This window comes from Colletotrichum orchidophilum, assembly GCF_001831195.1.
Source record: "Colletotrichum orchidophilum strain IMI 309357 chromosome Unknown Scaffold_49.1, whole genome shotgun sequence".
Classification (NCBI taxonomy): domain Eukaryota; kingdom Fungi; phylum Ascomycota; class Sordariomycetes; order Glomerellales; family Glomerellaceae; genus Colletotrichum; species Colletotrichum orchidophilum.
The window spans coordinates 77,007-104,931 of NW_019173005.1; the positions used below are offsets into that span (position 1 = coordinate 77,007).

Here is a 27,925-nt window from a genome sequence, read left to right on the forward strand (position 1 = left end):
CCTTGTCATGGCACGGGAAATTAGTGTCGCGACGGCTACTTTGAACGATGATTAGTTAGAAAAAGTACGGAAGAGGCGCAAAGCTTGGTACTCTGAAGGCTATTGTTTGAGGCGTAGACTTAGTATTCAATGTTGGACTGAACTTGTTTTTCTCGTCGGACAGAGACGGGAAGGACAGCTGTTGACCAAGAAAGAAGATTCCTTGGTGCAACAACCCAATGCCATCATCCCTTCGATCCCGGAAACTATGAGTCTATATGGCCAACCATGCGCCGCCGCCCAACTGAACTCCAAATAGACTTTACCAAACCATGTCCAGAAGCAGAAAAGCCCTACGCGTAATGAAGCAGCCTCTTCCCCCTTACGTCTCAACCCTACGACGCTTCAAGGATCCCTGGTGACGAGTATGCGGCTACTCGCCCGCAGCGTCAGAGAATCTCCGAGAGATTGCAGGATATTTTCCATTTGTTTTAGTTCCCAACAATCGTCCCCGTCGGTGATGGGGAGTAGCGTAGTAGGGTTTAGCCGTTGGAACGGGCCCTGTCATTGAGTGTCCAGCCGTTTTGAATGCCAACTTAATGGTGTAGAAGAAGAAAAGAGAAAACGACGAGACCTCTACAGGGCCAAGATGGCAACCGTGAGCGTCGCAATCAGAGCTGCGAGTTTCAGTCCTGCGCCGGAAATACCCTCAGCGGCGGCGCTCTTGCCAGCACCAGGCAAGCCGGTGTTATTCTGGCTCTGCCTGAACAGAGGATCCATGGTAGCGTTCTTGGTCACGGGTACCTGGGAGCCAGCGACGCAGAACTGCGTGGGATTGCTCCAGGTGGCATCGACGACGCGCTTCCACGCGTTCTCGGGCTTGAAGAGCATCTCGTGGCTGTAAAAGATGCGGCAGTTGGCCGGCTCCCAGAGGAACTGCAGCGGCGTCCTGGCGTCCGACATGGAGAAGGCGTTCTTTGCGTTGATGGCGCCGGCGCTCTTGGGCGTCGTGGCGCGCTTGATGGCGTAGCCCTTTGCCAGCTCGCCGATCACGCCGTTCTTGATTTCCTCCTTCTTGTCCTTGGGGGTGAGGGCGAGGATGGCCTTTGCGTCGGTCGTCAGGTCGTTGAAGGCGAATACTTGGGCGCCTTCGACACCGGCGATGGACTGCATGATGCCGCTCTGCGGGCGGCCGCCGATGACGGTCGTCTTGATGCCCATTTGGAGGATCAGGAGGTAGGAGAAGATGGTGCAGGTTGAGCCGCAGGTGCCGTCAGTGAAGAGGACCACGTTCTCGGGCTCAAAGACGCGAGGGGGTGGGTTGGCCCTGCTGCCGACGCCGGTGAGGTTGAATGTCGGGTCCGATTGATTGAGGGGAGTCTGCTGGTATGCAGTGAAGGTATCTCCGTTGAGTGAGACTGGTGCGAGGATTTGGTCGACAGTCGTGAAGGCAGCTTCATCAGGAGTGTAGACACCTCCGGGCAGCAGGTTGCTGACGATGGGGCTTCCGCTCAATGTTTCTACAGCATCCTTCTCCTCGGGTGTAGAGGGCGTGAAGTTGGAGGGGATGGCGGCGGAGAGACGAGCCAGGTTGGTGAGACCTTCCGACAGACGAAGGTTATCGGCCTGGAAGCGGTTGACCTCGGGGAACAACTGTCATAGCGGGTCAGTGGGGAGCTAGGTAGGAGGGATGGTTGTGAATCGTGACAAACCTGTGCAAAGAGTTCATATCCTGCTACAACGAAACCACCGCCGTTGGCAGCAACATCAATGACGAGACGCTTCTTTCCGGCTTCCTTGCTCTTCTTCAGGAACGTGGCGACGGTGCTTTGAAAGTTGGTCAAGTACTCAGTAGGATCAATGGCGTCGGGAGGGGAGAATGACGAAACAGCGAGGACAGCAACATCGTCGTATCCTGTTCCGTTGAGGAAGTAACCAGAGGTGGTGTTAGCACCGCTGTCACGTATCATCGGATAGGGATATCCCTCAATCGTCGGCAGGGGAGGCGGCGGCGGGTTAGAAGTCTTGGGCGGTGTCGGGCTCGTCTGGTTGGGCTTGATGCCGGGCTGCGACGGTTGGGGTTTGGCCGGAGTATCGGGGTTGCAAAACTTGTTGTAATAGTCCTCGCCGCTGTTGACACCGGTAAAGTTGGCGCCGGCGCGGATGAGGGCGAAGCTGTCCTCGGAGCGCTCTTCGCCGTTGTCGTAGGTGATGGTCACCTTGGGGCCCTGGAAGGCGAGGGAGGCGGCAACGACGATGGAGCCATCCTTGGAGGCGTATGACTTGAAGTTGGAGTTCCATTGCGAGTCAGGGTCCTGGTAGCCGCTGAACTTCAGGTTCAGGTCCTCGATCATGGTGGCGGCGTCTCTGCCGTTGATCCTAACGATGGCGGGGGGAGTGGAGTTGCCGTCGAGCTGGGCTGTTGTGACAGGTCAGTTAAGTTGGCCACGGGATACAACAGTATGCATTGGAACTCACAAAGGTGGTACAGCTTGGGCACTTCAACGCCGTCGCGCGAGACCGAAACGATGTCGTTAGCGAGTTTGTTGCGGAAGCTGAAGCCCTTGAACACATCACCGCGGAAGACAAAGTGACCATCGTGAGCCGAAGCAATCAGCTGGAAAATGGCGAGCTGAAACTCGTACTCGCTCTTGTACGAGCCGGCCTCGGCCTTCTTATCAATCTCGTCGAGACCGCCTTCGATGTCGGTGGCCGGCAGCATGTACGACGCCGGCGGGTTCTTGAGCCACGATAGCGTGGACTGCCATTGGACGTAGGCCTTCACGCTCTTGATGAGGTCCTTGGCCGGGCCCTTCTTGTTCGGCACTGTCTGAAGGCAATCGAACGCCAGTTGAGCAGGGACTTGGGGTGTTGCTGTTGGGGTAGCTTGGTTAGCGGATCGCTGGCTTTACACATGACGTCTGACACTTTGCTAGGAGATCTCGGCGGATCTCTAGCATTTCTTCGACCCCTCCAGTAGTACCATTCTTCCCCAACCATGGTCTTCTCACGACGTACCTTTCGGGCTCGCCATAAGGAATTGTTGCACCTTGGGCTGAATCTGAGCACATGCCTGGGCATTGCCGCCAGGGATCGTTCCATTGGGGGCGCTGGGCGTCGGCGTTCTGCTGCTCGTCGGAGTGGGCGTTTGTCCCGGGGCCTGGGGAGCCGGCACCGCCAACACGACGGCGGCCGAGGCCAAAGTCCACCAAGTGAATCTCATCTTGATCGTCTTTCGAGAATTGCTTCCAATATTTTGGCCTGGTTTCCTTTTCTCTTTTATATACGTCCTCTCGTCTACTCCGAAATGCGCACGCTCTCTCTCTCTCTCTCTCTCTTCTTCAAAGGATCGAAAAGAATAGATAGCACAGCTATCGGCGAGGCCAGCTCAAAGTCTCGAGACCGAGACGGCTCTGAAAGGAAGGGAAATGTTGGGGCAAGAAGCAATTCGCCGACGCCTACGAAAAGGATTCAAAAAGAAGCGCCCTCGGAGTTGACGGGTCGACGAGCATATGGGGTTTTAAGAGCTGCATTGTCCTCCTCCTCCTCAACACGGAAACAGTGCAGAATGCAAATGCACTCGTGAAAGAGGCCGTGCCCCATTCTCTTTCATTTTTGTCCTTGGCGGCGGGCGTTCTGTCTGTTGCGGCCTCCCCATGCCCACACACGTCCCGAGTTTGTGTTCCCAAATCATGAAGCCATCATGAAACACGACAACCCTCACATCTTCAGATAAGCATCCGCGCATCCTGGGGCCCGGCGCTGCAAGATTTAAACTCGGGCAAATGGCAAGGGGACCCCTCCACTCCCTCTCAGGAAATGGCTAGATCTATCATCTGTGCACCAACGCAAATACAGAACAGGTCTAGGGCGAGTCCCTCTCCCTTCCCCTTCCCGAGGCTAGTGTGCGGCGACGCTTTTTGAGGTGGAGCAAAAGGACCCGTCTGTCCTGTGCTTGGCGGTTGATTGGGTTGGTGTTTCGGTGCAAATCGAGGGGTTCTGTCTGAAGTCCATGGACAGGCCATCCCCGACGACCACCACACGATACAAAATCTCGATTAGCGATACTTCGGCCGGCTATCTGCTGGCTGGGCGTTACGAGCCTCTCGACCGAGCAGCTGCCAACTGCGTTCTGTGCTGTGACCTCTTTTCCGTGCCTCTTCTCTCCCGTCTCTTCCCTCCCCCTTTTCCCCTCGTCCCACCCTTCTTCATCCCGCCAGAGCCTCATTGTCCCCTGATGCTCACATCACATCCGTATCAGCGCGCCCGCGCGCCGGTCAAGCTTCTCGTCGCCTCACCCTAGGCCCACGCTTGGCAGCCCTACCCTGCTGTAGCAGATCCCGCCGGAGGAAACACGATCCGCACCACTCACGCTCAACATCACCAACCACTGACTCTGAGCAAGCTAGATGTTGTGTTGCGCGCAGGCAGGGAACCGACTCGCGAGCGTCTCCAGACTGCTGGCCCCTTTCTTCTTAGTGTTGCCCGGCGCTAGCTCGGCTCGAACCCCACGGGTCTCCAGCCAGTAAACAACCCTAAAACGTTTAAACTCTCTTCGCTTGTTGATCAACAGAGAGAGGGACCCCCCCCCCTTTTTCTGCCCCCCGGCTATTTCAAATGTTCCGTCTACTCACTTACACCGGGGACTCTTCTGCGCGGAAGCCTGTGAAGAACAAGCGCGCACGGTTGGGAGAGTCCCAAGCAAGGCCGGGGGGGCCAGTTTACACATGATATCTTGTCTAGTCCAAATACAGTCCCGATGGTTATACCATATCCGCTTCATTTGAACGCGTGTACCCTCTGCCACAGCGGAAGAAGCCTTATTCACTTGACTCTGCCTCTCTTGATTCTTCCATCACCCCCGAAGCTGCGTGGAAAGAATAAACAGGCGAAACTCTAGTCGCATCATATGATACCACCGGCGAATTAATCCTGTGCGCCACGCGGGATGTTTGTCGATCCAAGTTCACTTTCACGCAACGTCAATCCTACCCCGCGGGATGCGGGAAGCCGTGACATGCGGACAAAAAAAAAAAAAAAACCAAAGCCAATTCTCCAGATCTTGGATACGAAAACGAAGAGCAAATCCCTAGTGAGAAAAATAAACAGCAATCTGCAGACAAAGTTTGGCAAGCCGCTCGCTCTCTCTCGCTCAAATCAAGCACGGGTATCTCAGCATCCGCCACTCTCCCAAGTCCAAACACCGCTCCCCCCAGCCGTCTCTTCCGCGGACGGCAAAACAGAAAAGCCCCTTCCCCCCTCCCTCGCCCGAACTATCTTACCGTCCGTTTTGTCGTTGGCCGTACCTTCTACCTTCCCTGTCCATCCATGCAATGCATCCAGCCTGCCTACCTCTCCCTTGACCAACCCCGCCCGGCTCAGGCGATGACACCCAAGGCCTCCATTCCCAACAACCCCATGGCCAAACTCAATCCCGCCCCCGCTGCGGCGGCACCCGCCAGACCGGTGCCCCGCGCCGCGGCGACGCCGCCAGAGCTGGAGCTGGGAGCCGCTACCCCGCCCGTCGCCGTTCCACCGGTGCCGCCGCCGCCACTTCCGCCGCCGGATACCGGGCAGCTCACCGTACACGGCAGGGCAGAAATGAACGGCGTCGGGGCCGCGGTACCGGTCTCCACCGCCCCCGTGACTGTGAACACTGGCGACTGCGAAACAGCCGTCACATTCAGGACAACATTGGGCGTGTCAACGTTGAGCACGGCGTCAATCATTTGCACGACGCCGTTGGCAATCAGAATATTGGTCTGGATGAGGCGCGCCGAGTTGACAAAGATGTCATTGTTATAGAGCGTAATGTCGAGACTCTTATTGCCGGCAGCGGTCGCGAATTCGGTCCCGTTTGTCAGCGAAGACGCCTGCACCACCCGCGACGGGACCAAGTGATACTGCAGCACACGGCGCAGCGCCTCCTTGCTCAGGCCGGCGAGCGAGCCGGCGACCTGTTGGAAAGCGGCGTTTCTCGGCGCGAAAATGGTGACGTTGGGGGTCTCGGCAAAGTCGGCGACGAGCTCGGCCGTGTAGAGCGCGCCGAGGAAGGCCGTCAGGTCCTGGTAGGCGTCGCGGGCCGTGGTTTCGAGGCGCGCGGGCGGGACCATGAGGCTGTCGATGATCTGGATGAGGCCGCCGTCAAAGGGGACGTCGGTCTGGAGGACGGTCGTGCGCGATGCGACGCCCGATGTGATGACTACGTCGTTGTTGGGTTGCTTGGTGACGAGCGCCGTCTGGCCGCCGGTCACGTTGGAGAACCGCGCGTCGGTGAGGCGCGTCGATACGATGCGCGAGTCGCCTGGCGAGAAGGCGTTCAAGGCGACTTTGCTGGTGAGGATGCCGTACTGAAGCGCAATGGCGATGGCGTCCTTGTTCGCGTCCCAGCCTTGGCCTTTGAGGTAGGCTGAGTCAATCGGAGCGAGGATCTAGGGTTTCGTGTCACTGAGTTAGCCTGGTGTTCTACGTTCCGAACTGCCGTCGAGGTTTGTGACGTCTATGCGCTGTGCTGGCTTTTTGCTAAAGTGCTGCGATCCTTTGGTTTGATTTTGCATCAAAAGTCTCTCCATGACTGGTTCGAAGATGGCGGATGAGAGCGAAGGGTGAACCTTACCGTAACACCGGATTCGGGCAACTTTGAAAAGATATCTGGGTGATCCTGCGGCGGGGGTCAGCTGTGACTGAATGTCGATGATGTTCAATCAAGTCTCGAGACTAAATCAAAAGTCGTCACATGAACTGCAGACGAGGTGTGGAGAAATGCTGTTCGCTTTCTTCTTACCTTTACGAGTCCGCGGAATGTCGTCAGATTTGCTTGTTTGCTGAGTACTTCTTCTAACCCCTGCGCTGCGACTGCAGATATGCCTGACACCGCCAATCCGACAGTAGCCCATAGGGCGTTTGTGAATAGCCTCATCATGGGTACTTTTTTGCGCAGTGGTTCAAGCGCAAATGAAAGCCTGACACCTAAAGTGCTTAAAGGTAAGGGTTGGGATAAACGGTTATAGAGATGTGAGGTGTTGACGGCGTGGTCATAAACATCCGCTGCATGCTCGGGACAGGTAGCAATTCAACGACAAACGCCCTTGGATGGGATGTTTGTGAAATCAAGGGAGCAATAGATCAAAGAACCAAAAGGTCCGACAAGAGCTCCGAGCGTAAAACAGGATGCAGGTGACATTTTGAAGGTGATTGATTCTTCTGTCAACCTTGCCCATTCCGCAATCCCGCATCGTGGCGGCGAGCCGGGCCTGGACCCTGGTGAAGCAACGGACAAGGTCGCCATGCAGCATGGCATTGGATCGCAGACGGGCTTTCCTTGGCGTCGTTCAACGCGACCCTGTCATCACGTTCGAACAAGCAATCACGCAGCTCGAGGACTTGCCTAGCTTCTCTCTCCCTGGTCGCAATTGGCTCGAAGGAGCCGACAATCCAAGACGCAGCCACTCTGGGGGTGGCGTTCACTCTCGCAACGTCGCAAGGATCGTGCGAAAGGTGACGAAGGAGAAGCTCAGAATGTGACATGGACAGCGCAATTAAACGCAGAGGGCTGAAGGGAGGCCAAAGAGGGACTGAATGGAACAGAATCGGGAATGGCGGCGCGCGTTTGCTGCGCTGACACGCTGGTCAGCTTTTAGTGGCTTGCTCTTGTGCCTGGACTAGGGCCAAGACGGTTGCATCGCGTATATGTGTGTGCCCAGACGAACCGGGGTGTCTGGAGAAGGGTCATTTGTTTAGCACTCCAGGAGTCCAGTCAAACGGCACCAAATTGAGCCGAGTTCAATGCGACTGTGCCTGGATGCTGTCCTTGAGCGGCGCGGGAGATCTTCATTGGGTGGGTGGAATGTGGGCAACTCATTTCTAGAGCAGATTGTGGACGAGGGGACTCCATTCATCCAATTACGCGCAGACGACGCCTTGAAGGAGAATTGCTTGATGGACTCATTGAAATATCAGCAATCCGGAAACCCTGTCCTGGATGCTTGAGCTGTTAGCCGGGATGCTCTGAGTGAGAACCGCGACCAGGTCACCAGGCCGTCCGTCAGGCCCTGGGTGTTCGAGGTATTTTCGGGCCTCAAAACTGTTCGACAGAGGCCAGGGACGCCATTCGGCGGCACAGCTCAACTGCCAAGCTCATACCCTGCATCTAATTGATAATTACATGTCAGGCTGCAACAAATCTGACCGAATCGGGTGCAGCCGGGTTCACTACGAAAAGTGGCCGTTCCCATGTCGCCTCACGCTATTTCAGGCATCTTTTTAAAACCATCGTCTCGGCGTTCAACAACGGTCGGCCCCGCTTTATCGGCAGACCCGACCCGTTTGTCGGCGCCGCACCTGCCGGGTGGGTCCCGGCCGTCAGCTTCAGTGGGCTCCCTTGCCGAAAGCGGATAATGCAGTGGTGGCTGAGCAGTAACGACCCCCCAAAAACAAGCGCCGTTTACGGCAGTGGGCAATGGTGATCATGATAGGGCCACTTCGTTCCACAGCCACGGTTGGTGATGCAATTGAGCATGCGATCCGCTGGTCGAGTCCCAGATGCCGCTTGCTTTTCTCGTTGCCTAATTGCGACAACGGGACTACAAAGAGGTGCGAATTTGCACGCATAGCGGAAGGACATGCCAAGCTTTCCATCTTTCCTCTTGTAGAACATCCCATTCGTTCCAGAATAACAATGGTTTACCCTTCAGATAAACAAAAAGAAGCAGCGTATTCATCCACCGATGACGCAGGCCTGGGAGCCCCTCCATCCTACGAAGAAGCCGTGCCAAATGCCGCTCAAGACGCACTACCAGAATACACCACCCCATCAAACAATAACCACCCAGCCGGGTCCTCATCATCCACCGCCCTCGCAGCCGCAACGATCAAATTTCCGCCCACACTAAACTGCTATTTCCAATGGGCCTTTACGCGAACCTTTATCCTCGGCCCCTCCAACGAAGAGAAGCTCTTCGCAGCGTCGCTGCACTCGGGCTTCCGCACCAAAAGGAGGGAAATCAACCTCCACGACGGGCCCTCGGACAAGCACCCCGTCCTCGCGACGATCGGTAAGCCGTGGACCGCCAAGACCCAGACCTCTGCGACGATCACAATCCCGCCCCGGCCAGAACGCGGCGATACGACAGCATTCGAGACGGAGATTAGCGGCGTCCCGTTCAGCCTGGACCAGACGGCCGCGCGCGTCTTCTCGATCGCCGTCGGGGGCAAGCAGACGGGGACGGAGCCGAGGACCGAGAGGTTCCAGTGGAGGAACAGCCGGGGCGGGGAGGTCTCTGAGCTCGCTCACGGGGGCACCTACGGGTGGAAGCTGGTGCGGTTGTCCGACGTGGCTGCCGGCGCCGGCGTCGGCGCCGCTGGCGGGAGCCGACGGGAGAGGGACGCCGGGTTCACCAGCGATGGCCACGAGATTGTCGCGGTCCTGTCGACGAACTTTAAGAGTTTGACCAAGGGGTTGAAGTTTTCATTTGCCGGGTCGGGTTTGACGGGTACGTTGGGGGAGAAATGGGAAATTGTCACGGTCGCGACCGCGTTGTGGACCTGGTATGCCCACATAGAGGGCAGCGAGCATGCATGATGTTGACAACGAATTCAGATGGTCATAGACCTGTATCTGCGATTACGTAGATACTCTCTAATCTATGATCAGAGCGAGCACCCTGATTCTTCCTTTCGCTGATAATCGGAATCCTGGTAGACCGTTGGCAGATTGTCGTGTAACGAGGATATCTCGGTGCGAGATTATAGCGGCATTTAGAACTGTGAAAACGAGGCCCGGCTGCCACCCGTTAAGTAAAGGAGTACCTAAGCAGAGCCTCTGCCGGCCCGTCGACCCCACTGACCCGAACCCCGCTGGCCGAACTGCGCCTCTGTCAGCTTCAGCATCTACTCCGCAGCAAAGAAAGATCGCTCCTTAGCACAGGTAATCAATCCACCTTGCAGGCGTATTTGTCAAGGGCGCGCTGTAAATCCTAGCAGATGAATGATAGCCACCTTCCTCTCAACATAATCTCGTCACACTTCTCTATTTCCCGGGCCATTGCCTAACAGCCGCAGCAACGTACCACCGTGGCCATGTCGTCCTCTAGGAAGAACCTCGAGGCGACTTTTCGTGACATCATCGACAAATGTAACTCGGGCACAGAGGAGGGCTTGGAATCCGTCCTACACGCAACTGTGGGTTTCAACGGATCAGACTGCTTGAGAAGAGACTTTCCTGAGCGACTGAATGGTCGTGACGGGGTACACAGCACCAACGTGGTGAAAATCGACACGATTCTACTTGATGAACATGGGCGCGTTGCCGCCCGTCTCATCAACAAAACGACACTGAGAGACACCAACAAGGTCTTTGAGTATGCAGAAATCATCTTTGCCGATTTCACCAATAATGCTCTCCTCACATGGCAGACATTACGAGACGAGGATGGCATTCAAAGTCAACAGTCAACGATCCCCGTGACGCCTTCGCCGCCGTCTGCAGTCCGGTCATCATCTGCAATGTCATCGCGAGACCTGAAGTCTTTTTATCAGAGATACATCGACTGCATCAACAAGAAGACAATGGCAGAGGAGTTTGCCCGGTTCTGCCAACCAGAGCTGATACACAACGATCACAAGCTCTCGATCGCCGAATACACGCCCCTGATCAGCGACAGCCAGCATGCCATCGAGGGCTTACTCTTTACCATTGAACTGCTCTTCATGGATGAAGAGACGCAGCAGATTGCGGCGAGGCTCGAGTTCACGGGAACTCCTGTCCAAGAGTGGGGAGGCGCGAAGCCCAACGGCAAAGCAGTCAAGTTTCATGAGCATGTCATGTATCAGTTGGAGGATGGAAAGATCTCGAGGGTGTGGTCGGTTCTGGAACTGGATGCGTACCGCCAACAGATGATCTGACCTGGAAAGAGCGTGCTGCAAGTCGTTCTATTCACTTTGATTGCTGGCGTCTGTTAATGAAACTCTTCTCGAAGAGAGTCTACAGAAGTCTTCCTTGGCTGACTTGAGCCTGGCAGTTTTTTGTCTACGCCTTGGCGAAGGCGGAGGAAGCTGCATGTTCAACACCTCGTCTCAGGATACCCATACTTCTGAACACTTGTCCTCATACGTTCACTCTTTTACTAGGTGTACTTATGAATAAATCCTACGCTAGCCAGCTCAATCGGACTGTCAACATCCGAACAATGGGCATCGAGGACCTGGCAGTAAATGTCTACTAACAAGCCCTATCGACTGACCCACTGCGATTGGCCGGGTTCCTGCGCAAGCGGGTGGTGCCTGAAATGATGTGTCCCCGGCTTTGCCCGAGGATGCGGATTGGGCAAAGCTCCTTTCCAGTCCAAGAGAAGATCAGTTTCCCATCGCGTGAAAGAATACTTGCGTCCGGAGTTGAGAACGGAGAAGAAGTAAGAGTGTCCCCATGATGTCGAGCAACCAACTATCCCCGATGGGAGCGGGGGAGTGGGATGCCTGTTTGTCCTTGCAGTAAGTCGAAGGAAGCAGCAGATGGGCAAACGAACGAACGTCCAGAGCAGCTACATCTCTCATTGAAGCGGTTCGGTCCAATATCGACGGCTCGGTCTTTGCTGCGGAGTGTTTCTATATGTCACTGGCTTGAGGGCAGCTGATGGTACAATTTGGGTAGGGCCTTTAGGAGAGCACATCCTCGAAGACGCCATGGTAAAGTCATGATGCATGCCAAGCTCTCGCCTATCACAAGGGACAAGGTGCTCGCCGCACATGAGGGGCTTACAAGCAGTGACACAGAGCCAAGATCTATGGCGGTAAAAAGGTGAGCCCCGATATTGTTCTTGATGCGCTCGAATGAGAGGACGCCATCGCCGCGCTCGGAAACCGGTAGGTGACGAGGTGGATCCGGGGGACATCCCAGACGAGGCCGCGGACGGCTCCCTCTTTCTCCAACTCCCCCTCATTTCCATTTCAAGAGTCGGACGTCTCCCATGGTCTCCTCCAGCTTTTCCCCACATCCAGGAAGGGAGGAAAGAAAAATAACGTTGTCAGCTCGCGTTCGCGCGCGAAGCTTCATATTCAACCGGCGCGCCTCCGATGTAACGGTATTGTTCTCACAACCGTCCAATCCGAGCCTCTTCTCCGGCCCCAGACCCTTGCTTCTTCCGCAGATGAAGACGCGAAATATCGATCGAGCCGAATCATACAGGTAAGAGTCAAAGAGGTACCACCGTAGAGGGCCGCGGGGCAAATCTTGCCAAGACCCTTTCTCTCGTCTTCGGGCCTGAAGCCACCGACATGCGACGCTCACGATGTGGGTTCCGCCGTCTGGGCAAAAACGTTTACTCCGGGTAATATTTCAATCTAGTGGAATGCGGGGTGGTCTGGCACATCAAGAACGCGGTCCATTGCGAGACGATCCTTCGAATCGCTATCTATCAGGGTGGAATAAGCACAAGTCACCTCCACCCGGTTCACATGCGATGCTACGCAAATATGGCATCATGTCCCCGGTCCATTGACTCCCGTCGCAATCAGCTCACCAGTAGCCCAGGAAGCTGGGGTTGCTTATAAAGTTGACGCCCCTCAGTAATGGACTTATTGGATCTTCTTGCTTGACACCCTCGCGTCATTGTACCCCCAATTGCAAGCATTCAGAAAGCAAAATGGTGTCGCTCAGGTCGGCCATTCTGGCTGCTACCTATGCTGTTTCGGCTGCCGCTGTCGATGTCTCCGTCAAGGCCTCCGGTGGCAATGCCACCAGTGGTCACCAGTACGGATTCCTCCATGAGGTCAGTAACCCAAGGCCGTCTGATGCTCGATTCTTTAATCTAACAGCTGTGATCTCCAGGACATCAACAACTCTGGTGACGGTGGCATCTACGCCGAGCTGATCCGCAACCGAGCCTTCCAATTCAGCCCCAGTTTCCCCGTCTCTCTCGATGCCTGGCACTCCATTAACGGCGCCAAGCTCACCCTCAAGAACCTCAGCGAGCCCCTCTCCACCGCCCTCCCCGTCTCCGTCAACATCGCCAGAGGCAACAGCTCGGGCGCCATCGGTCTCGAGAACGATGGCTACTGGGGTATGGATGTCAAAGTGCAGAAGTACACCGGGTCTTTCTGGGTCAAGGGCTCCTACGACGGTGTCTTTACCGCCAGCCTCAAGTCCGCTCTTACCAATGACGTCTTTGGCTCGGTCGAGATTGCGTCCAAGACCTCTGCCGACGAGTGGATTGAGCACGAGGTCGAGCTTACTCCCGAGAAGGATGCTCCCAACAGCAACAACACATTTGCCATCACCTTTGACCCTGCGGTATGGACCTCCTGCATTCCTCCAACTCAAGCAATATGTGCTGATCATCTTCCTTTAGGGCGCTGCAGACGGCTCGCTAGACTTCAATTTGATCAGTCTCTTCCCTCCCACCTACAAGGGCCGCAAGAACGGCCTTCGTGCTGATATTGCCGAAGCTCTGGCCGGACTTCACCCCGTAAGTAACCTCTGCGGTTCCCTACAACCGGAACGCATTCCTGACCAAAATACAGAGTTTGCTTCGCTTCCCCGGCGGTAACATGCTCGAGGGCTTGAACAACGGTACCTACTGGGATTGGAAGGACACTCTCGGTCCCCTCAAGAACCGCCCTGGTTTCCAGGGTGTCTGGGGCTACCAGCAGACTCACGGACTCGGACTCGTTGAGTACCTCGAATGGGCTCTGGACATGGGTCTGGACGTTGTCATCGGTGTCTGGGCCGGCCTCGCTCTCAACGGCGACGTGACCGCAAAGGAAGACTTGCAGCCCTTTATTGACGACGCTCTCGACCAGATCGAGTTCATCCGCGGCCCCGTCGACTCCAAGTGGGGTGCCCGCCGCGCCGAGCTCGGCCACCCGGAGCCCTTTACGCTGGAATACGTCGAGATCGGCAACGAGGACTGGCTCGCCGGCTACCCCGGCGGCTGGACCTCCTACAAGGAGTACCGCTTCCCCATGTTCATGGAGGCCATCAAGGCCAAATACCCCGACATCACCGTCATCTCCTCCGGCGCCACCACCGACGCCGACGGCTTCGACATTCCCGCCCCGGGCATCGGCGACTACCACCCCTACCGCACCCCCGACGCCCTTGTCGACGAGTTTGACCGCTTCGACAACGACATTGGCCACATTGTCGGCGAAGTCGCCGCCACGCACCCCAACGGCGGCACCGGCTGGGACGGCAACCTGATGCCTTTCCCTTGGTGGATCGGCACCGTCGGCGAGGCCGTCTCCCTCATCGGCTACGAGCGCAACGCCGACCGCATCCCGGGTACCTTTTACGCACCCGTCCTCCGCAACATGAATCGCTGGCAGTGGGCCGTCACCATTGTCCAGTTCGCCGCCGATGCGGCGCTGACCACCCGCTCCACCAGCTGGTTCGTCTGGGAGCTCTTCGCCGCGCACCCGCTGTCGCACACCCTCCCGACCGTCGGCGAGTTTGGCCCTGCCTACTGGGTCGCTGGCAAGAACGAGGCCAAGGGCAGCTTCATCTGGAAGGGTGCCGTGTACAACACCACCGGCAGCGCCGATGTGGACATCAACATCCAGTTCGAGGGCGTCGCTGCCGGTACTACCGCCTCCTTGACTGTCCTCACGAACCCCAGCGGTGACCCATTCGCGCACAACGATCCCCTCAACGGTGGTGAGACTACCGTTGCTAGCAACACTAGTACTGTTGTTGCCAATGATGATGGGGTCTTTGCTTTCAGCCTGCCTGAACTTAGCGTTGCTGTCCTTGACACTGAGGGTTCCAAGGGTAATCAGACCGCACGTGCTATCAGACGCTTTCGTGGGTGAGGGCTGAGAGACATGAATTGGCAGTGTTGAAACGCTTGTATATTAGAACGTTGGATAGCAAAAAATCAGTGAACTGCAACAGTGAATTGTTCATCTATATCTCTTATTCTCTCTCGGTTTCGTGAGGCGGTGCAATCGGGCTTGGGTCATTAATGTGCCATGCGGGCTCACTTGACATATGTAGCTTCAACGTCATCACGAGGAATAGAAGGACACGCTGTATACAACATCGCCATGGCATGTTACGCAGCGACATAGAGCTCATATGTAACCTTGGCCTAACTGACCTTTCATTTGGCAGATCAGGCCCCAAGACTGATTGCATGATGAGTGCTGTCTTATTCCATCAAACCATGGGTATGTGGAACGTTCATCTCCTTCATGCCTTGACCTTACCTACTTGACCAATCGTCAATTGAGTTCTGTTCTTCGGCCCTTGTACTCCGACTCGACACGCTCCATGTCTAGATGGCACGTACATGGTTGCACCTAAGGAATGTATTGCATACGAATACAATATCCTGAAGTCAACAGGTTCTTATCTCACGCCTTTTCTACTACAGATTCCATAAACGGCTTCCGGAGTAAGGCAAATTGAACGTGTATGAATCTCGTATTAGTATAGCAGTGATTATCGACAGCCATCAATCAAAACCTCCAAAGATTTGGCTCCGTAAGCAGCGCAGCAATCAATCTTTTTGGACACATTGCTTAAGGAGAGCCACCCGAAAACTTCAACTCCTGTCCAGAAACACCTTTCAGCACGTTTCCAATGCCAGGCACCTCACCATTTCCACCTTGCATGATCGCAGGATAGTTGTCCGCAATCAGTTGAACTCCGGAGTTGAAGCCCTTTCCATCGAACTGACAATGGCCCCCATCTGGCTTGTTATTCGCCGTCTGAAGCTTGTTGATGGCCTCCGTCTTCATGCCCATGTCCTTGACAACCTTCTCGTATGCCTTCATAGTAGCGGATATTGATGGTTGGAGGTGTTGCAGCTCCTTTTGCGTACTCTGGTAGTGAAGCCGCGTCTTTACGAGAGCGTCACGAGATGCCTGCGAAACTTCGACGCGGGGTTCCATCGCACCGCAGCCCAGCATCACTCCGTTCCCGGCGAAATTGCCAATGTGTACTGGCATAAAGAAGCCGGAGAGCAGGAGAGACCCGCCAGAGATTCCAGAGAAGAAGACGTTGGAGGAGTTGAAGGCCATGTACTTGGGCAAGGTGTGTAAGACCAGATCGTTGACCGCCTGCGCGTGTGCCACGCCGTCTGTGCGATTGAAACCGGAGCCACCTCCCCAGTGAAGGTTCTTGTCCGGGGAGAGTACTGCGACGCCCGCCAGGTTATTGTTTACGCCTTGGTTGGGCATTTTGAAGAAGGATTGACCACCGTCGCCGTGTAGTAAAACGTGGAGCCCGAGATTGCTCTTGGCGCCTGTTGCCTTGCCGCCTCCAGGTACCTTACTTGCCGTTGTGAATTCACCTGCTGGGCCACTGATCCGAAAGCGAATTTTCAAGTTGCTAAATTAGGAATTAGCGCTTGCTTGGCATCATACAACTGTCTTTGGAAAGGACGGCGCTCACTTGATCGTCTCCGTGGTATCAAGAATGATCGAGCCATCCTTGCCTGGCATAATTCCCTGAGGGATCTTGTTCGCTTTGTCAGCAGGTGACTCTTCTCCTTTCTCTTGCGGTCTGGGTCCAGGCAGACATTGGACACCACTGGAAAGGAGGACAAGCGCTAGCATCAAAGCGCACTGTAAATGAAAGATGGATTTCATGTCGACTGCAAGTGATTATCTGAATCACGGCTGATATATGAGGCCAGTGGGGATGGTTGAAATGTTTCCTTGAAGAGACTAAAAGAACCAACGCAACACGTCCAGACCTTCATCAGCTATGTCGGCTTCCACAGTGGACACAAATGGTAGGCAGTGGCGAACCACTGTATTAAAATGCCTTCGTTCCCTACCAAGTAGCCATGGTGGCAGGTTTATCATCAAGGTTTCCTCGAAAAGAGTTTCATCTGAACTATCGCGGGATGTTTTAGCTCGGATTCGAGGCTCCCGAGGATGAGGACGAGTAAGGTGGGGAACGGCACGACTAGCAAACAGATAAATAAGGTTTTAAGTAGCAGAGGCTAGTTTGTGATTTGTGATTAACTGTAATTCTTAGGTATGCAGGATTAAGTAACGGGAGGCCAACCCTGTGAACAAGTAGAATCCCTGACGCATCGCGAGTTGAATGAAACGGCTGTATACACAGCTTGGTAGGCGGCATACGATTAGCCCGCACCAACAGTCCCAAAATGAATGGAAAGTCGTTCAATATAGAATAGTTTTCGTTGAGTCCTGTTCAGTCATTGATAACCTTTATAGCTGGGGGATCTGCTGAATGCTGTTGGGACTAGTCGTGCTGGACACTTCCCCTCTTTCTGTGCGGACCTTCACAAGGTAACTAGAGAGAGCTAATAGGAGGAAGTTGCTCCGTAGCACTGGTACTGCTGAACTGCAATGACAAAAGCTTACCTAAATGGACATATCATAAAGTAGTTTACTATGAGAAGCACATATTCAAGATAGCGCAGTTCTTTGGTGTTTCTCGCGCGACACAGGATCACTGGAATCGCCTCGGTGGAGACTCTGGCCGGGATTCGACCGGACGATGGTTCACATCCGCCCCAATGACCCAGTTCCATTGGATTGATCCCCCCACCAAGTGTCCCCGCGTGCCCGCCTTCGGACGACAGCGCACCGATGCGGAGGTCTGTGGTCCTGGTTCCTTTCAATAAAGATCACAGCTTCACGACTCTTGGGTATCGCAAGATTTACTCTCAATCTACCTTCCCTTACGTTTTGAGGTCCAATAAACACAACAAATACCGTCAAGATGTCGATGTCAACCGAAGATTGCGCAAAGTCCCGGCAAGGCTTCCCCCGCCCGTTCCCCAACACACCGTCCAACGTCCTGGACCAATTGCGAGTGACGGGCAAAGTCATTGTGATTACCGGCGCTGCCGATGGCATTGGCTACGCTGTTTCAGAGGCCATGGCGGAGGCCGGCGGCAACGTCGCTCTATGGTACAACTCGTAAGAGAAGGCCTTTCCTGCTAGTGTTCCATCTCTTTGGAGCCGTCTTTTTTGACTAGTGACGTCACAGAAATGACGCTGCAATCCAAAAGGCACAAGGCTTGGCAAGCACACATAGCGTCAAGACCTCAGCATACAATGTTGATGGTTAGTCATTTCCGACATGGTCCAGCTCACTCCGCAAGTGAATGATACTAATATTCAATTCTTAGTGTCCGATTCCAACCAGGTGCAAGAGACTATTGCCAAAGTACTGAGAGATTTTGGCAAAATTGATGTGTTCGTTGCCAACGCCGGTGAGAACCAACCACATAAATTGGGCTGAAAACGAACTGTGACTAATTTCAGTCCAGGCATGGCCATTTCCAAGCCTATTTTGGAGCAAACGCTGGACGAGTACAGGAAGCAAATGTCGGTAAACGGTAAGCCAATCAAAGGAAGAATCGTCAAACAAGACGCGAGCTGAAGCTTTTGCCAGTTGACGGTATTGTGTACTGTTCCAAGTACGCCGGCGAAGTCTTCAAGAACCAAGGGTTTGGCAACCTCATCATCACTTCAAGCATGAGCGGCCACATCGTCAACGTCCCTGTTGACCAGCCCGTCTACAATGCGACCAAGGCGTACGTCACGCACTTTGGAAAGTCACTCGCTCGCGAGTGGAGAGAGTTTGCCCGGGTCAACATTGTATCGCCGGGCTTCTTTGACACGAAGATGGGCGCTGGGCCAGATTCTCTGCAGGAAGCGTATCGTATGGCAGCTCTGGGCAGACAAGGTCACACCAAGGAGATCAAGGGCTTGTATCTGTATCTGGCGAGTGATGCTTCTACTTATATGACTGGAAGCGATGTGCTTATTGATGGCGGTTATGTCTTGCCTTGAATGAGGTGAACGTGGACTCGAGGAGTTTGATGACATAATGATTTAGAAACATTGGAGATAATACAACGTCCAAATAATTGAGACTCTTTTGTCAATCAGAGAGTGGTGTTTCTGTAGTGATGAATAAATTCTACGTGCCGCGTCGCCAGATCAGCGAACAAAATTCATATTCTGTCGAATCTTAATAATATCTCCTGTATCAGATCAGCGATTTCGTTTGATATCAATCCATTCTGCCACCTAGTTCGTGTTTCAAACGAGTAAAAGCTACTAGAGAAGTGTATAACCTCCCAAAACATCCATGTCCCTGAGCTCCTCGTCGAAAAATCAACCCAGAGGCTCCGATGGAACAGCCTCTCTCTGAACACTGGTTCCGACCAGACAACGTATCGGAGCCGGAGGAGACTACACATGTCTTTCAGCTCCCCTATTCCCGAGGGAGTTTGGAAAAGATATCTTTGAAATGCGACATCTGTAACGCCGAGTTGCGCCGTGCGGAACATCTCAATAGCCATGTTCTCCGGTATCTCGGCGTACGCCTTTTCATGCCTGACATGCACTGCCAGCTCTGTCCGAAGGTAAGAAACCCCATGCGGTTCCTAAATTGCGAAATCTTCGGACACTGTATGCGTGAATGTGCCCAATCGAGAGCGAATTAAGGGGTTGATTCTCAGACTTGGGCAGAGACCTACTTCAACGCCACATGCAAAGTCATATAGATGTCAATCTCCATCTACAGGCTCTGATACGCCAAGGAAAGCCCGTCGATCCTGCGTTACTAAAGCCTGCCGACATGGTGCTCGGTGCTGCGGACGCAACCGAAGTCGGATCCAGGGACTCGATACCTGGGGCTACAAGAGGTTTTCAATTGGGTGTATCCTGAATTACTCTGCACAGTCACGTTCATCGGCAATTCATGTTGATGGTAAAATCGACATCGCTTGAAAAGCTTGCCAGTACATTGTGAAACATTGCATTTCTTCTTGTCATTTCACAGTGTACTTGTACTTTGGTTCCTATAGTAAGACCTTGAATCACAACGCAACTAGAACTCAAGATCTTTCTCCACCACAACGTTCTCAGCTCCAATCACCGCGAACGACTTCTGCACATCAAAGGATCCTGGCAATATCTTAAAAAGTGCCTTCAGCTTGTTTTCATCGCTTAGGAAACCAACCGCGGCGTCTCGATCCGGAAACCAATATTGCTCAAAAGCAGCCATCGTAGACCAGTCGGAAGTAGCAAAAGGCGTTCCGGCGAAGAAGCTGGCAGGATCCTCAGGGGTAACCTGTCGATTGAGAATATATCTCATCAAAGCCGTGCCAGCCCCTACCTTCGCGATGGACGCCGCACGGCCAGAGAGGTCATCCGCGGTGGTGGTTGCGCCTTGGCACTTTGCTAGGAAGACAAACAGCATTGCTGCTTTGGTGCCACGCTTCTCAAAGAGGATCGGGTCAAACATGATTTCTGCAAACGATTGGCTGAGAATGCCGGTCTGCGATGTAGTGTCCGCGAAAACGTGTTGACCAGCAGAAGCTTTGTATTCAGGAGCCTGAAAGGATCCCCAAAGGCCGTTCAACGATGCCCATCCCAGTGTTGTCACGGCATCCCAAGAATCCAGGCCTCCGTTTGGAATACCTTGTATCCGGACCTGAGGCATTGCGACAGCCTGAGTATAATTTCGCAGAATGGGAACCACGTTGGAGATATGTTTCGTCATTTCAGCGTGGACGCCAGTGTATTCCTTGAGAAACTTCTCGGCGGACCAACCGGGGATCCTCCTGGCAGCAACAGTCATCTTGACAGGGGGTCTGTTTTGGTTATACGCTTCCCTGACAGGTGGGATGACCGGTAGTAGGAGATGGGAGTCGTGATTTCCGCCAAAATGAATGACATGACGTCCTTTGTTGACAGTCGCCTCGTGGCGAGCGACGGGTATTCCCTGAGGGTACTTGCCGTAGTCGTGTCCAGAGACCACAAGGGTAAGTCGCTCCCCGGCTCGGAACCTACAGCTAGTGGGCTGTATCTCAATCTCAACAGGCACCACATCTCCGGCTTTCAAAGGTTCCAGATCTCGCCGGTGGAGATGAATCGGCTTCCAGGGAGTAGAGGCTTCATTGTCCAGCTCGCGCCGAGAAGCTCGAAGCCAGCCGAAACCAATAGGCCCGTTGTCCACGACAGTGATCCATGGGAAGTATACTTCGTTTCCATTTCGGTCCTTTTTCCGCAAGGTGACGAATAGATCCAGGTTATCGCCACCATCTGTAACTTCCACCCAGAGTTTAAGCTTGGCATGGCCTGCAAATTCGAAAGAGTCTCGGAGAGGAAGCTCGAAGGCGACTTCACCCCCGCGTGCGTCGTATGAGACAAGGTTCTCAGATGGTTGAGCAACCTTGCTCAAGCCAAGGCTGGGAGTCGGGAAGTACTGCGTGTACTGGGTCTCCGGGATGGGAAAGGTTTCACTGTATCGCCATTCTCCGATATAATAGCGCTCCCTCATGGTCCAACGGACTTTGGGCCAGTACTGAATTTCCGTCGGCAATCCCAACAGATAATGGTCGAGGAAAGCCTTCTGACGGTTCAATGACTCTTCAGTGACCGACCACTCCCATCTAAAAATACATGACAGAAGTCAGCGGGGTTAAGAGGAGCAAAGATGACGGAAAACCGACTTTTGATATTGATGAACCTCGAGGTACTTGTCTTGAGAGGCAATCTTGTCCCAAGCGTTAAGTGTTCCTCGAGTGTGTAGGGCGTGATCGCCCCATCCACAAATAATGTAGGCTGGAGCATTTATCTGACTGAGTGCTGGGACTTTGCTCTGCCAGTACTCATCGAAGTATGGGTGCGTCTTGGGCCCGTCTTTTGTGTCCTCGACCAGATTACTTCCCCAGTTGAAAAAGTTCGGATACCTTGCAGCCATTCACAAGTCAGGTTTACCTCCTTACAGTCTCATTTGATCTTCAATCATGGAGAGAGACTCACACAGCACTGAACTGGGTTTCGGGAATTCCGCCCTTGAAGGCCATTTCACGATAAAGGTCAGTCATACCGTCGATTGGGACAATGGCCTACATTAATTAACATTAGTGATGTAAAATCCAAGCTTATCAAGGTACTTAGTGCTCCATACAGCAAGAGATGGAGGTTGCTCAGCTGCCACGAGCCATTGAACCATTGCATAGCCACTGGCTCCATACATGGCAATCTTGCCAGTTGACCAAGGTTGTTTTGCAAGCCATTCGACAACATCATGACCTGCCGAAATGCGTCAGCTAATCTTGGTCCTTCAAAGATAGCCTAATATGCCCGTGATCATATCTCGTGAAGGTGGCATTTACCATCGATTCCCACATCTCGAGAATAGTAACTCTTGTCGCCGTCAGACTGAAAGGAACCTCTGGCATCTATGCTGGCAACAATGTACCCGCGAGGACACCACCAGCCAGGATCCGCTGCTTCGAATTGATACTCTTTGGTAATTCGGGCTTTGTCTAAGCCTGCGCTAGGTGGAAAAACTGCAGTGTCGGTAGCGCCATCTTTGCTGTACACGCTATAGTTGAATATGACGGGAAGCTTTTGCCCTTCAGTGAGGCGAGGTCGATAGATATTGCCACGCAAAATGGTTCCGTCTCTGATTGGGATGGCAACATCCATGTCCGAGATAAGGATTCCATCGGTGAGGGTACGAGGATTGGCATCGTTGACGCCCAATACTTGCGGATTCCAAGCTTTGGCTAACATCAGCAAGTGTTTTGAACAAACTTCAGGCCGTTTTGGACGGCGATAAACCTGGGATAAGGAGTGACTGGAATCCCACCTTTGATGAAATTTCCTAGTCTGTGGGTTTTTGCCAGCTCGGCTTTGAGGACTTGGACGTCAGCCATACTCTCTGAATCTTGCTGGATGGATCAATGATGTAAAACTTGGAAATGCTGGAATGCAGCTGGCAGATGATGAGGTGTGGGGGAAAAGCAGGTTAGCAACTTATATGATGTAACTTGATCACAACCACCTTAGCCTTACTCTCCTAACTTGATCCTTTCACCGAAGTTCCCGTCTTGAATGACGAATGACATCTGAGACAAACTCAAGATTGGACATTGCGGGGATCGGACATCGTTGGGTGGTGGGGCCGAGCCGACTGGACATTGCGGGGATCGGACATCGTGGGGTGGTGGGGCCGATGGTAGCTTACGTCTCGGTACCCTCGGTACCAATAGGAGGCTCCGGATTGTGCAAAGAGGGAAACATGGGGGGATTGCGATCCCTGATGGCCTGTTAAATCGGGAAAATATTGGTCTACGGTTGTACAGAAGAATGGGTTCAGGTTTGATCTTGCCGCTCAAACCTTCGGTCTTGATCGGGTTGGTGTCGTTTGTTACCACATCAGGCTCCTCAATAAGCCAGTCGTTGCATACGGAAGCCTCGCAGGGGCATCATATAATCATATTATGCGTGACTAATGGTAGAAGAGAACTTGCTGCGAGCTCGTTACGTGCGATTATACACTAAGTCACAGATCCCAAGTTTGGGTACATTTTCCGATTAATCCTAGTGGTTGCACTGGCTGGCAGGCTTCTGGTGCTTAACTCCCTGGATGCAGTTGTTGGAGATATCGAGAACCTTCTTGTTCAACAGGGCAGTGCAGGCCGGCCCCAGAGTTCCACTGAAGTTGTTCTTGGAGAGGTTCAAGGCGCCCAGGGTGTCGAGCTTGCACAGTCCTTCGGGAACGGACCCAGACAGCTTGTTGTCGCTGACATCGAAGACAGTGAGGTTCTGGATGGCGTAGTTGCTAGGCAGCGATCCGGACAAGTCATTACCCGAAAGAATAATTTGCTGGAGGTATTTCATGTTTCCAACGCCTTTGGGCACAGATCCGTTAAGCTTATTGTTGGCCAACACGAGCTCGCTGACAGGGGAAGAGCCGATGTTGTCGGGGATGCCGCCTGAGAACTTGTTGTTGTTCAGGACAAGCGCGTCAAAGCCGAGGTTGAAGACCTCTTCCGGAATCGGGCCGGAAAACTCATTGAAACTCAGACCGAGGTAGGAAATGTTCAGGTCAAAGACACTCGTCGGGAAGGGTCCGGAAAGCTGATTACTGCCGACGTCGATTTCATATAGCGACTTGAGGGCCGAGAGATCCTTGGGAAATGTTCCCGTGAAGCCGTTGCCGTTGACGTGGAAATAGGCGAGATCGAGCAGCTTGTCGAAGAAACCGTCCAGGACAAGATGCTTTCCCGCAAGCCCGGCGCCATTAAGATCGACCCCTCCCAGGGAATTGATTCCGGTGTCGGGGTTCTTGCCGCAGCTGAAGCCGGCGAACTTGCATACGTCGTTTCCGGTCCAGCTCTTGGTGAGATTTAAAGGATCGACAGCGATCTCGCGCTTGAATGACAGAACAGTAGAAAGATCTCTCGCCAGGTTGGAGCCTTTGGCGGCGGCGGGCGCACCGAGCGCAGCGGAGAAAAAGAGCGACGAGAAAAAGAGCGAAAGAGGAGCCATTTTGTGAAAGAGTGTCGGGACTACCAAGCAATAGCAATCACGAGGCTCCCCATTTTTGATACAGATGGGAACACTTAAGAGTTATATACCGGCCGCGCCCTCCGGCCTGGCTTGCTCTCCTGCGCCTCATTTCTGGTGAGGTTGGGCAATGTCACCGGTTCGCAGAGCCTTTGAGTTTTCGTAGTTTAGTGCATCACGACTCGGTTTGATTACGCCCCCACAAATACGCTGGCGATATGAGCTGTCATTGTTTATTAACCTTCAGGCTAAGGCGTCCATGGGGCAAACAAGATGAACACATAATCAAACAGGCAATTCCGCTTCAAACTTTCAAAGCAATGCTCTCTGCGCGTACTACTTGTCGGGACGAGGCAGTAAATACTCATGAAAGCTTCAAAGCTAGCTTTGAAGCTTGTGGGATCATAACGTAGTGCGCCCAGCCCGACTGCGACAATGTTCATTGCTTGGGAACAACGTCGGCGCGTGCAGCATAATTTATGACTGAGCCACACAAGAGCACTAGGTGTAGCGTACAACACACGCCCGAGGCAATCATAAGCAGCTGAATACCCTAGCCTCACGACCATAGCCAATATCGTGTAGGTTTCCAATCACGATGCGTGGTCCACACCTGTGTCCACATACCTACTTAGTTAGACATGCATTAGCGGGAGTCTACTCGTCAGTTTCATCTTGAGGGTTTGACGACAAACTAAAACCAAAGATGGACACAACAATAGAAGCTAACTACGTACCCAAGTCTAAAATGCCGGCCTCAAATGCCACGTTCTGAACTATTTACGAACCATCCAACCCGCTCAGCGGAGTCTTCTTCGTCTTCATAGTTTCATGCCTCAACACCAAAGCGATTGCTCACGACAGGACCAACGGCAATATGCTAGTACCTCATCGCTCGCTCGTCCAAAACGCCAGCGCCTTCGTCCTGATGGATATCTTACTAGCAAATGGTCCGGCCTGATTATGAATCTCGGAATTCGGCCCCTGGCCCAGAATGCGTTGGCAGGGCGCGTCACTGGCGCGCAAATGAAGTCATCACGAAACGGCCGTGTCGTTGCTTATTATGCGGTTCAGGATTGTACGAATCTTATTTGACCCTCGTCCCTGATCGAACTATTCATGATGGTATCCCATGTTTAGCATTATTGGTTCTCTTGAGCTTTTATTGCAAGGCTTTGAAAAAGAAAAGTACAGCAAAGGAAAAACAAATGCGTAACCGTCACTGCTTACATGGTGCCATTAACCGGGCCGCTCCGGGCCTTCGCAGCGTCAAACAGGGCCCGGATGTCGACCTGCCATTGTGCGAGATCGGGCCGGAGGACACGGCGGTCGTAGGTGACCAGGCCGTTGACCTCGCCTTCGACATCGGTCGTCTGTGTCCAAACGCCGCCGCTGCAGGCGTACATCTCGACCTGCTCGCGGAATTCTCTCAAGAGGACGCGCCCACGGTAGTTGTAGGCTTCGAGGTTCTCGATGATTTCGTAGGTTGAATCGATCGAGTCGATGGCTTGCTTCACGTTCCAAAGGCTAAAAGCAATGTCAGTTCCTCCATATCCACGTCGAGCTCAACATGGGACTCACTGCTCAATCGAAACATTGTGGCCAATGCCTCCAAACTCGCCCTGGAATCCGATGCGTTTCTTATCGTAGGGAGAAGATGCGAGAGAGTAGAACGGTGTGCCACATTGAGGGTTAGCGTAGTGGTGGTTGTCAGAGTAGTCACCGAATCCGTGATCATACCAGCCGCTGTTGGCATTGATGAGTCTCGTGGGGTCGATTCCGCGAACGACTTCAACCAAGTGGGCCTCGGGGTAAGGCGCATCCCTGAGTTGGCCCCAGCCTTCGTTGTAGATAGTCCAAGTGACGATGCTGGTATAGCTCTTGTGCTCCTCAACCATGAGCTTCAGCTGACGCTCAAATTCGGCTTGTTGGTCGGCGTTTGGTAGTCGAGCCGCGTTGGATGGCAGACTTGGCATGTCCTGGATGACCAGCAGGCCAAGGGTGTCGCAAGCGTGGTAGAATAGGTCTGGCTCAACTTTGATCTGCGAGGTATCAGCTTCCGAGCCCCGGGGGGGGGGGGGGGGGGGGGGAAAAGAAAATAAAAACACCCCGGTGTTCGAAACCCGTTTATTTCCCAGTTTCTTGTAACCCTCTAACACGGAGGACTTTCCCCCCACCCCGGGGGGGGGGGGGGGTTGCAAAGTAAATGATAAACCTACGTGCTTGCGAACCATGTTCATTCCGATGTTCTTGATAACCTTCAGATCGTAGGTCATTGCCTCTACACTCGGAGGGGTATGGAGCCCATCGGGCCAGTAACCCTGGTCGAGGGTTCCGAACATGAAGATGAACTCTCCGTTAAGTAGCGGACGCTTGATGCCGCCGACGATCCCGGTTGAAATTGTACGGAAGCCAGTGTAGCTGAAAACTTCGTCGCTGCCTAATCTCAAGGTGATGTTGTACAGGTTGGGGTTTGTCGGAGACCAAGCGTCTGGGGATGGCACGGTGAAGTTGAACGCAGTTCCCGAGCTGCCGTTGCCCGTTCCTACTGGATTCCCGTCGTTGTCGAGGATCGTAATTTGAACCTTCGATGAGGTGTTGGAGGAGCTGTGGACAAGCGCATTCACTACGAGAGGTTAGAATTGACATATTCTGACGCAAAACAATGTCTCCGAGTGCTCATTACCATTTCCGTTGTGGTCAGCTGAGAGATCCAGCTTGGTGATGTAGGTTGACGGTGTGCTCTCTAGCCAGACCGTCTGCCAGATACCAGAGCATGACCGGTAGAAAATGTGCGAAGGGGCCCTCGTCTGCTTGCCAATTGGGATTACGTATCCATCCGCGTCTGTGGGATCAAACACAAACACCAGCCTGAAGACTCTACAGTTAGATCGCGGGATCGCCAGGAGCTGCCCAGAGAAAAGTGCTCACAAAGTGTTGTCTCCACCAGCATTGAGGTAGGGCGTCGCATCAACCGTGAAGCGGAAGTATCCTCCACGGTGGAAACCAGCCTTCTGACCATTGATGAAAACGGTCGCCTCGTAGTCAACAGCTTCAAAGTTGAGAAGCACCGATTGGTTTCCCCAGCTACTGGGCACTTGGAACGTCGTTGCGAGCCAAAAGTGAGTGACACCGAGCTCCTGTATCCCAGACAATCCGCTCTCAATGCACGACGGAATGAGAATTTCCCGGTCGAGCACGGCGCTGGTCGGCGGGTGATTGACATCGTCGTCAGCGCTCGCGGCCCGGTAGGTCCACAGGCCGTTCAGATTGAGCCATTTCTCTCTGCGGAGCTGCGGGCGTGGGTGTTCCGGCCACGGCTTCGTTCCGACCTGGGTTGTCCAGTCTGTGTCGAGGGGCGGGCTCTGGACCTGGTAAGGTTCCGCGGTCCCCCCCGTTGGTGCTGAGCCTCTGGCAGTCGTCGTTGCGGTTTGCGCGTTGGCGGCGACGGTGAATGACAGCACCGCCGCTGCGGAAGAAAGGAGTGACTGCGTGAGACGCATCGTGGGAATTGGGACTGGACTCGCGCGCCGGATGAAGAATGGAGAGAGAGGGAGTCCCAGTCTCAAAGGGGCTAGTCGACGGGAACTTGGGAAGCTATCGACAGAAGCTGCGAGAAAGAAGTAAAGAACGAAGGATAAAGCGCGAACAA

General features: G+C 53.8%; 10 protein-coding genes across 10 annotated transcripts; 4 read left to right on the plus strand and 6 right to left on the minus strand.

The window, feature by feature from the left end:
• Positions 1 to 615: 615 nt before the first annotated feature.
• CORC01_06516 (peptidase S41 family protein) lies at positions 616 to 3,202 on the minus strand (the record flags this gene model as incomplete). Its single annotated transcript, XM_022618157.1, has 4 exons — positions 616 to 1,632; positions 1,692 to 2,398; positions 2,458 to 2,853; positions 2,998 to 3,202. The coding sequence occupies 4 exons, from the start codon at positions 3,200 to 3,202 to the stop codon at positions 616 to 618; spliced, it is 2,325 nt and encodes a 774-aa protein (XP_022475299.1).
• Positions 3,203 to 5,357: 2,155 nt separating this feature from the next.
• Positions 5,358 to 6,901, minus strand: CORC01_06517 (fasciclin domain-containing protein; the record flags this gene model as incomplete). The annotated part of the gene is made up of 3 exons (XM_022618158.1): positions 5,358 to 6,410; positions 6,596 to 6,640; positions 6,764 to 6,901. 3 exons carry the CDS (start codon positions 6,899 to 6,901, stop codon positions 5,358 to 5,360), a joined length of 1,236 nt encoding a protein of 411 aa, XP_022475300.1.
• Positions 6,902 to 8,656: 1,755 nt separating this feature from the next.
• CORC01_06518 (uncharacterized protein) lies at positions 8,657 to 9,559 on the plus strand (the record flags this gene model as incomplete). The annotated part of the gene is made up of 1 exon (XM_022618159.1): positions 8,657 to 9,559. The coding sequence occupies one exon, from the start codon at positions 8,657 to 8,659 to the stop codon at positions 9,557 to 9,559; it is 903 nt and encodes a 300-aa protein (XP_022475301.1).
• A 497-nt stretch (positions 9,560 to 10,056) lies between these two features.
• On the plus strand, positions 10,057 to 10,881 carry CORC01_06519 (SnoaL-like polyketide cyclase; the record flags this gene model as incomplete). The annotated part of the gene is made up of 1 exon (XM_022618160.1): positions 10,057 to 10,881. The coding sequence occupies one exon, from the start codon at positions 10,057 to 10,059 to the stop codon at positions 10,879 to 10,881; it is 825 nt and encodes a 274-aa protein (XP_022475302.1).
• A 1,736-nt stretch (positions 10,882 to 12,617) lies between these two features.
• CORC01_06520 (alpha-L-arabinofuranosidase) lies at positions 12,618 to 14,781 on the plus strand (the record flags this gene model as incomplete). Its single annotated transcript, XM_022618161.1, has 4 exons — positions 12,618 to 12,743; positions 12,803 to 13,264; positions 13,323 to 13,439; positions 13,495 to 14,781. The coding sequence occupies 4 exons, from the start codon at positions 12,618 to 12,620 to the stop codon at positions 14,779 to 14,781; spliced, it is 1,992 nt and encodes a 663-aa protein (XP_022475303.1).
• Positions 14,782 to 15,492: 711 nt separating this feature from the next.
• On the minus strand, positions 15,493 to 16,416 carry CORC01_06521 (uncharacterized protein; the record flags this gene model as incomplete). Its single annotated transcript, XM_022618162.1, has 2 exons — positions 15,493 to 16,303; positions 16,367 to 16,416. The coding sequence occupies 2 exons, from the start codon at positions 16,414 to 16,416 to the stop codon at positions 15,493 to 15,495; spliced, it is 861 nt and encodes a 286-aa protein (XP_022475304.1).
• Positions 16,417 to 17,671: 1,255 nt separating this feature from the next.
• On the plus strand, positions 17,672 to 18,750 carry CORC01_06522 (short-chain dehydrogenase; the record flags this gene model as incomplete). The annotated part of the gene is made up of 5 exons (XM_022618163.1): positions 17,672 to 17,871; positions 17,942 to 18,018; positions 18,084 to 18,167; positions 18,225 to 18,293; positions 18,350 to 18,750. 5 exons carry the CDS (start codon positions 17,672 to 17,674, stop codon positions 18,748 to 18,750), a joined length of 831 nt encoding a protein of 276 aa, XP_022475305.1.
• Positions 18,751 to 19,795: 1,045 nt separating this feature from the next.
• Positions 19,796 to 22,637, minus strand: CORC01_06523 (CocE/NonD family Hydrolase; the record flags this gene model as incomplete). Its single annotated transcript, XM_022618164.1, has 6 exons — positions 19,796 to 21,362; positions 21,423 to 21,662; positions 21,736 to 21,821; positions 21,884 to 22,008; positions 22,092 to 22,481; positions 22,571 to 22,637. The coding sequence occupies 6 exons, from the start codon at positions 22,635 to 22,637 to the stop codon at positions 19,796 to 19,798; spliced, it is 2,475 nt and encodes an 824-aa protein (XP_022475306.1).
• Positions 22,638 to 23,304: 667 nt separating this feature from the next.
• CORC01_06524 (uncharacterized protein) lies at positions 23,305 to 24,255 on the minus strand (the record flags this gene model as incomplete). The annotated part of the gene is made up of 1 exon (XM_022618165.1): positions 23,305 to 24,255. The coding sequence occupies one exon, from the start codon at positions 24,253 to 24,255 to the stop codon at positions 23,305 to 23,307; it is 951 nt and encodes a 316-aa protein (XP_022475307.1).
• Positions 24,256 to 25,499: 1,244 nt separating this feature from the next.
• On the minus strand, positions 25,500 to 27,776 carry CORC01_06525 (glycosyl hydrolase family 2; the record flags this gene model as incomplete). The annotated part of the gene is made up of 5 exons (XM_022618166.1): positions 25,500 to 25,800; positions 25,855 to 26,315; positions 26,493 to 26,899; positions 26,960 to 27,144; positions 27,205 to 27,776. The coding sequence occupies 5 exons, from the start codon at positions 27,774 to 27,776 to the stop codon at positions 25,500 to 25,502; spliced, it is 1,926 nt and encodes a 641-aa protein (XP_022475308.1).
• Between the last annotated feature and the right edge of the window lie 149 nt (positions 27,777 to 27,925).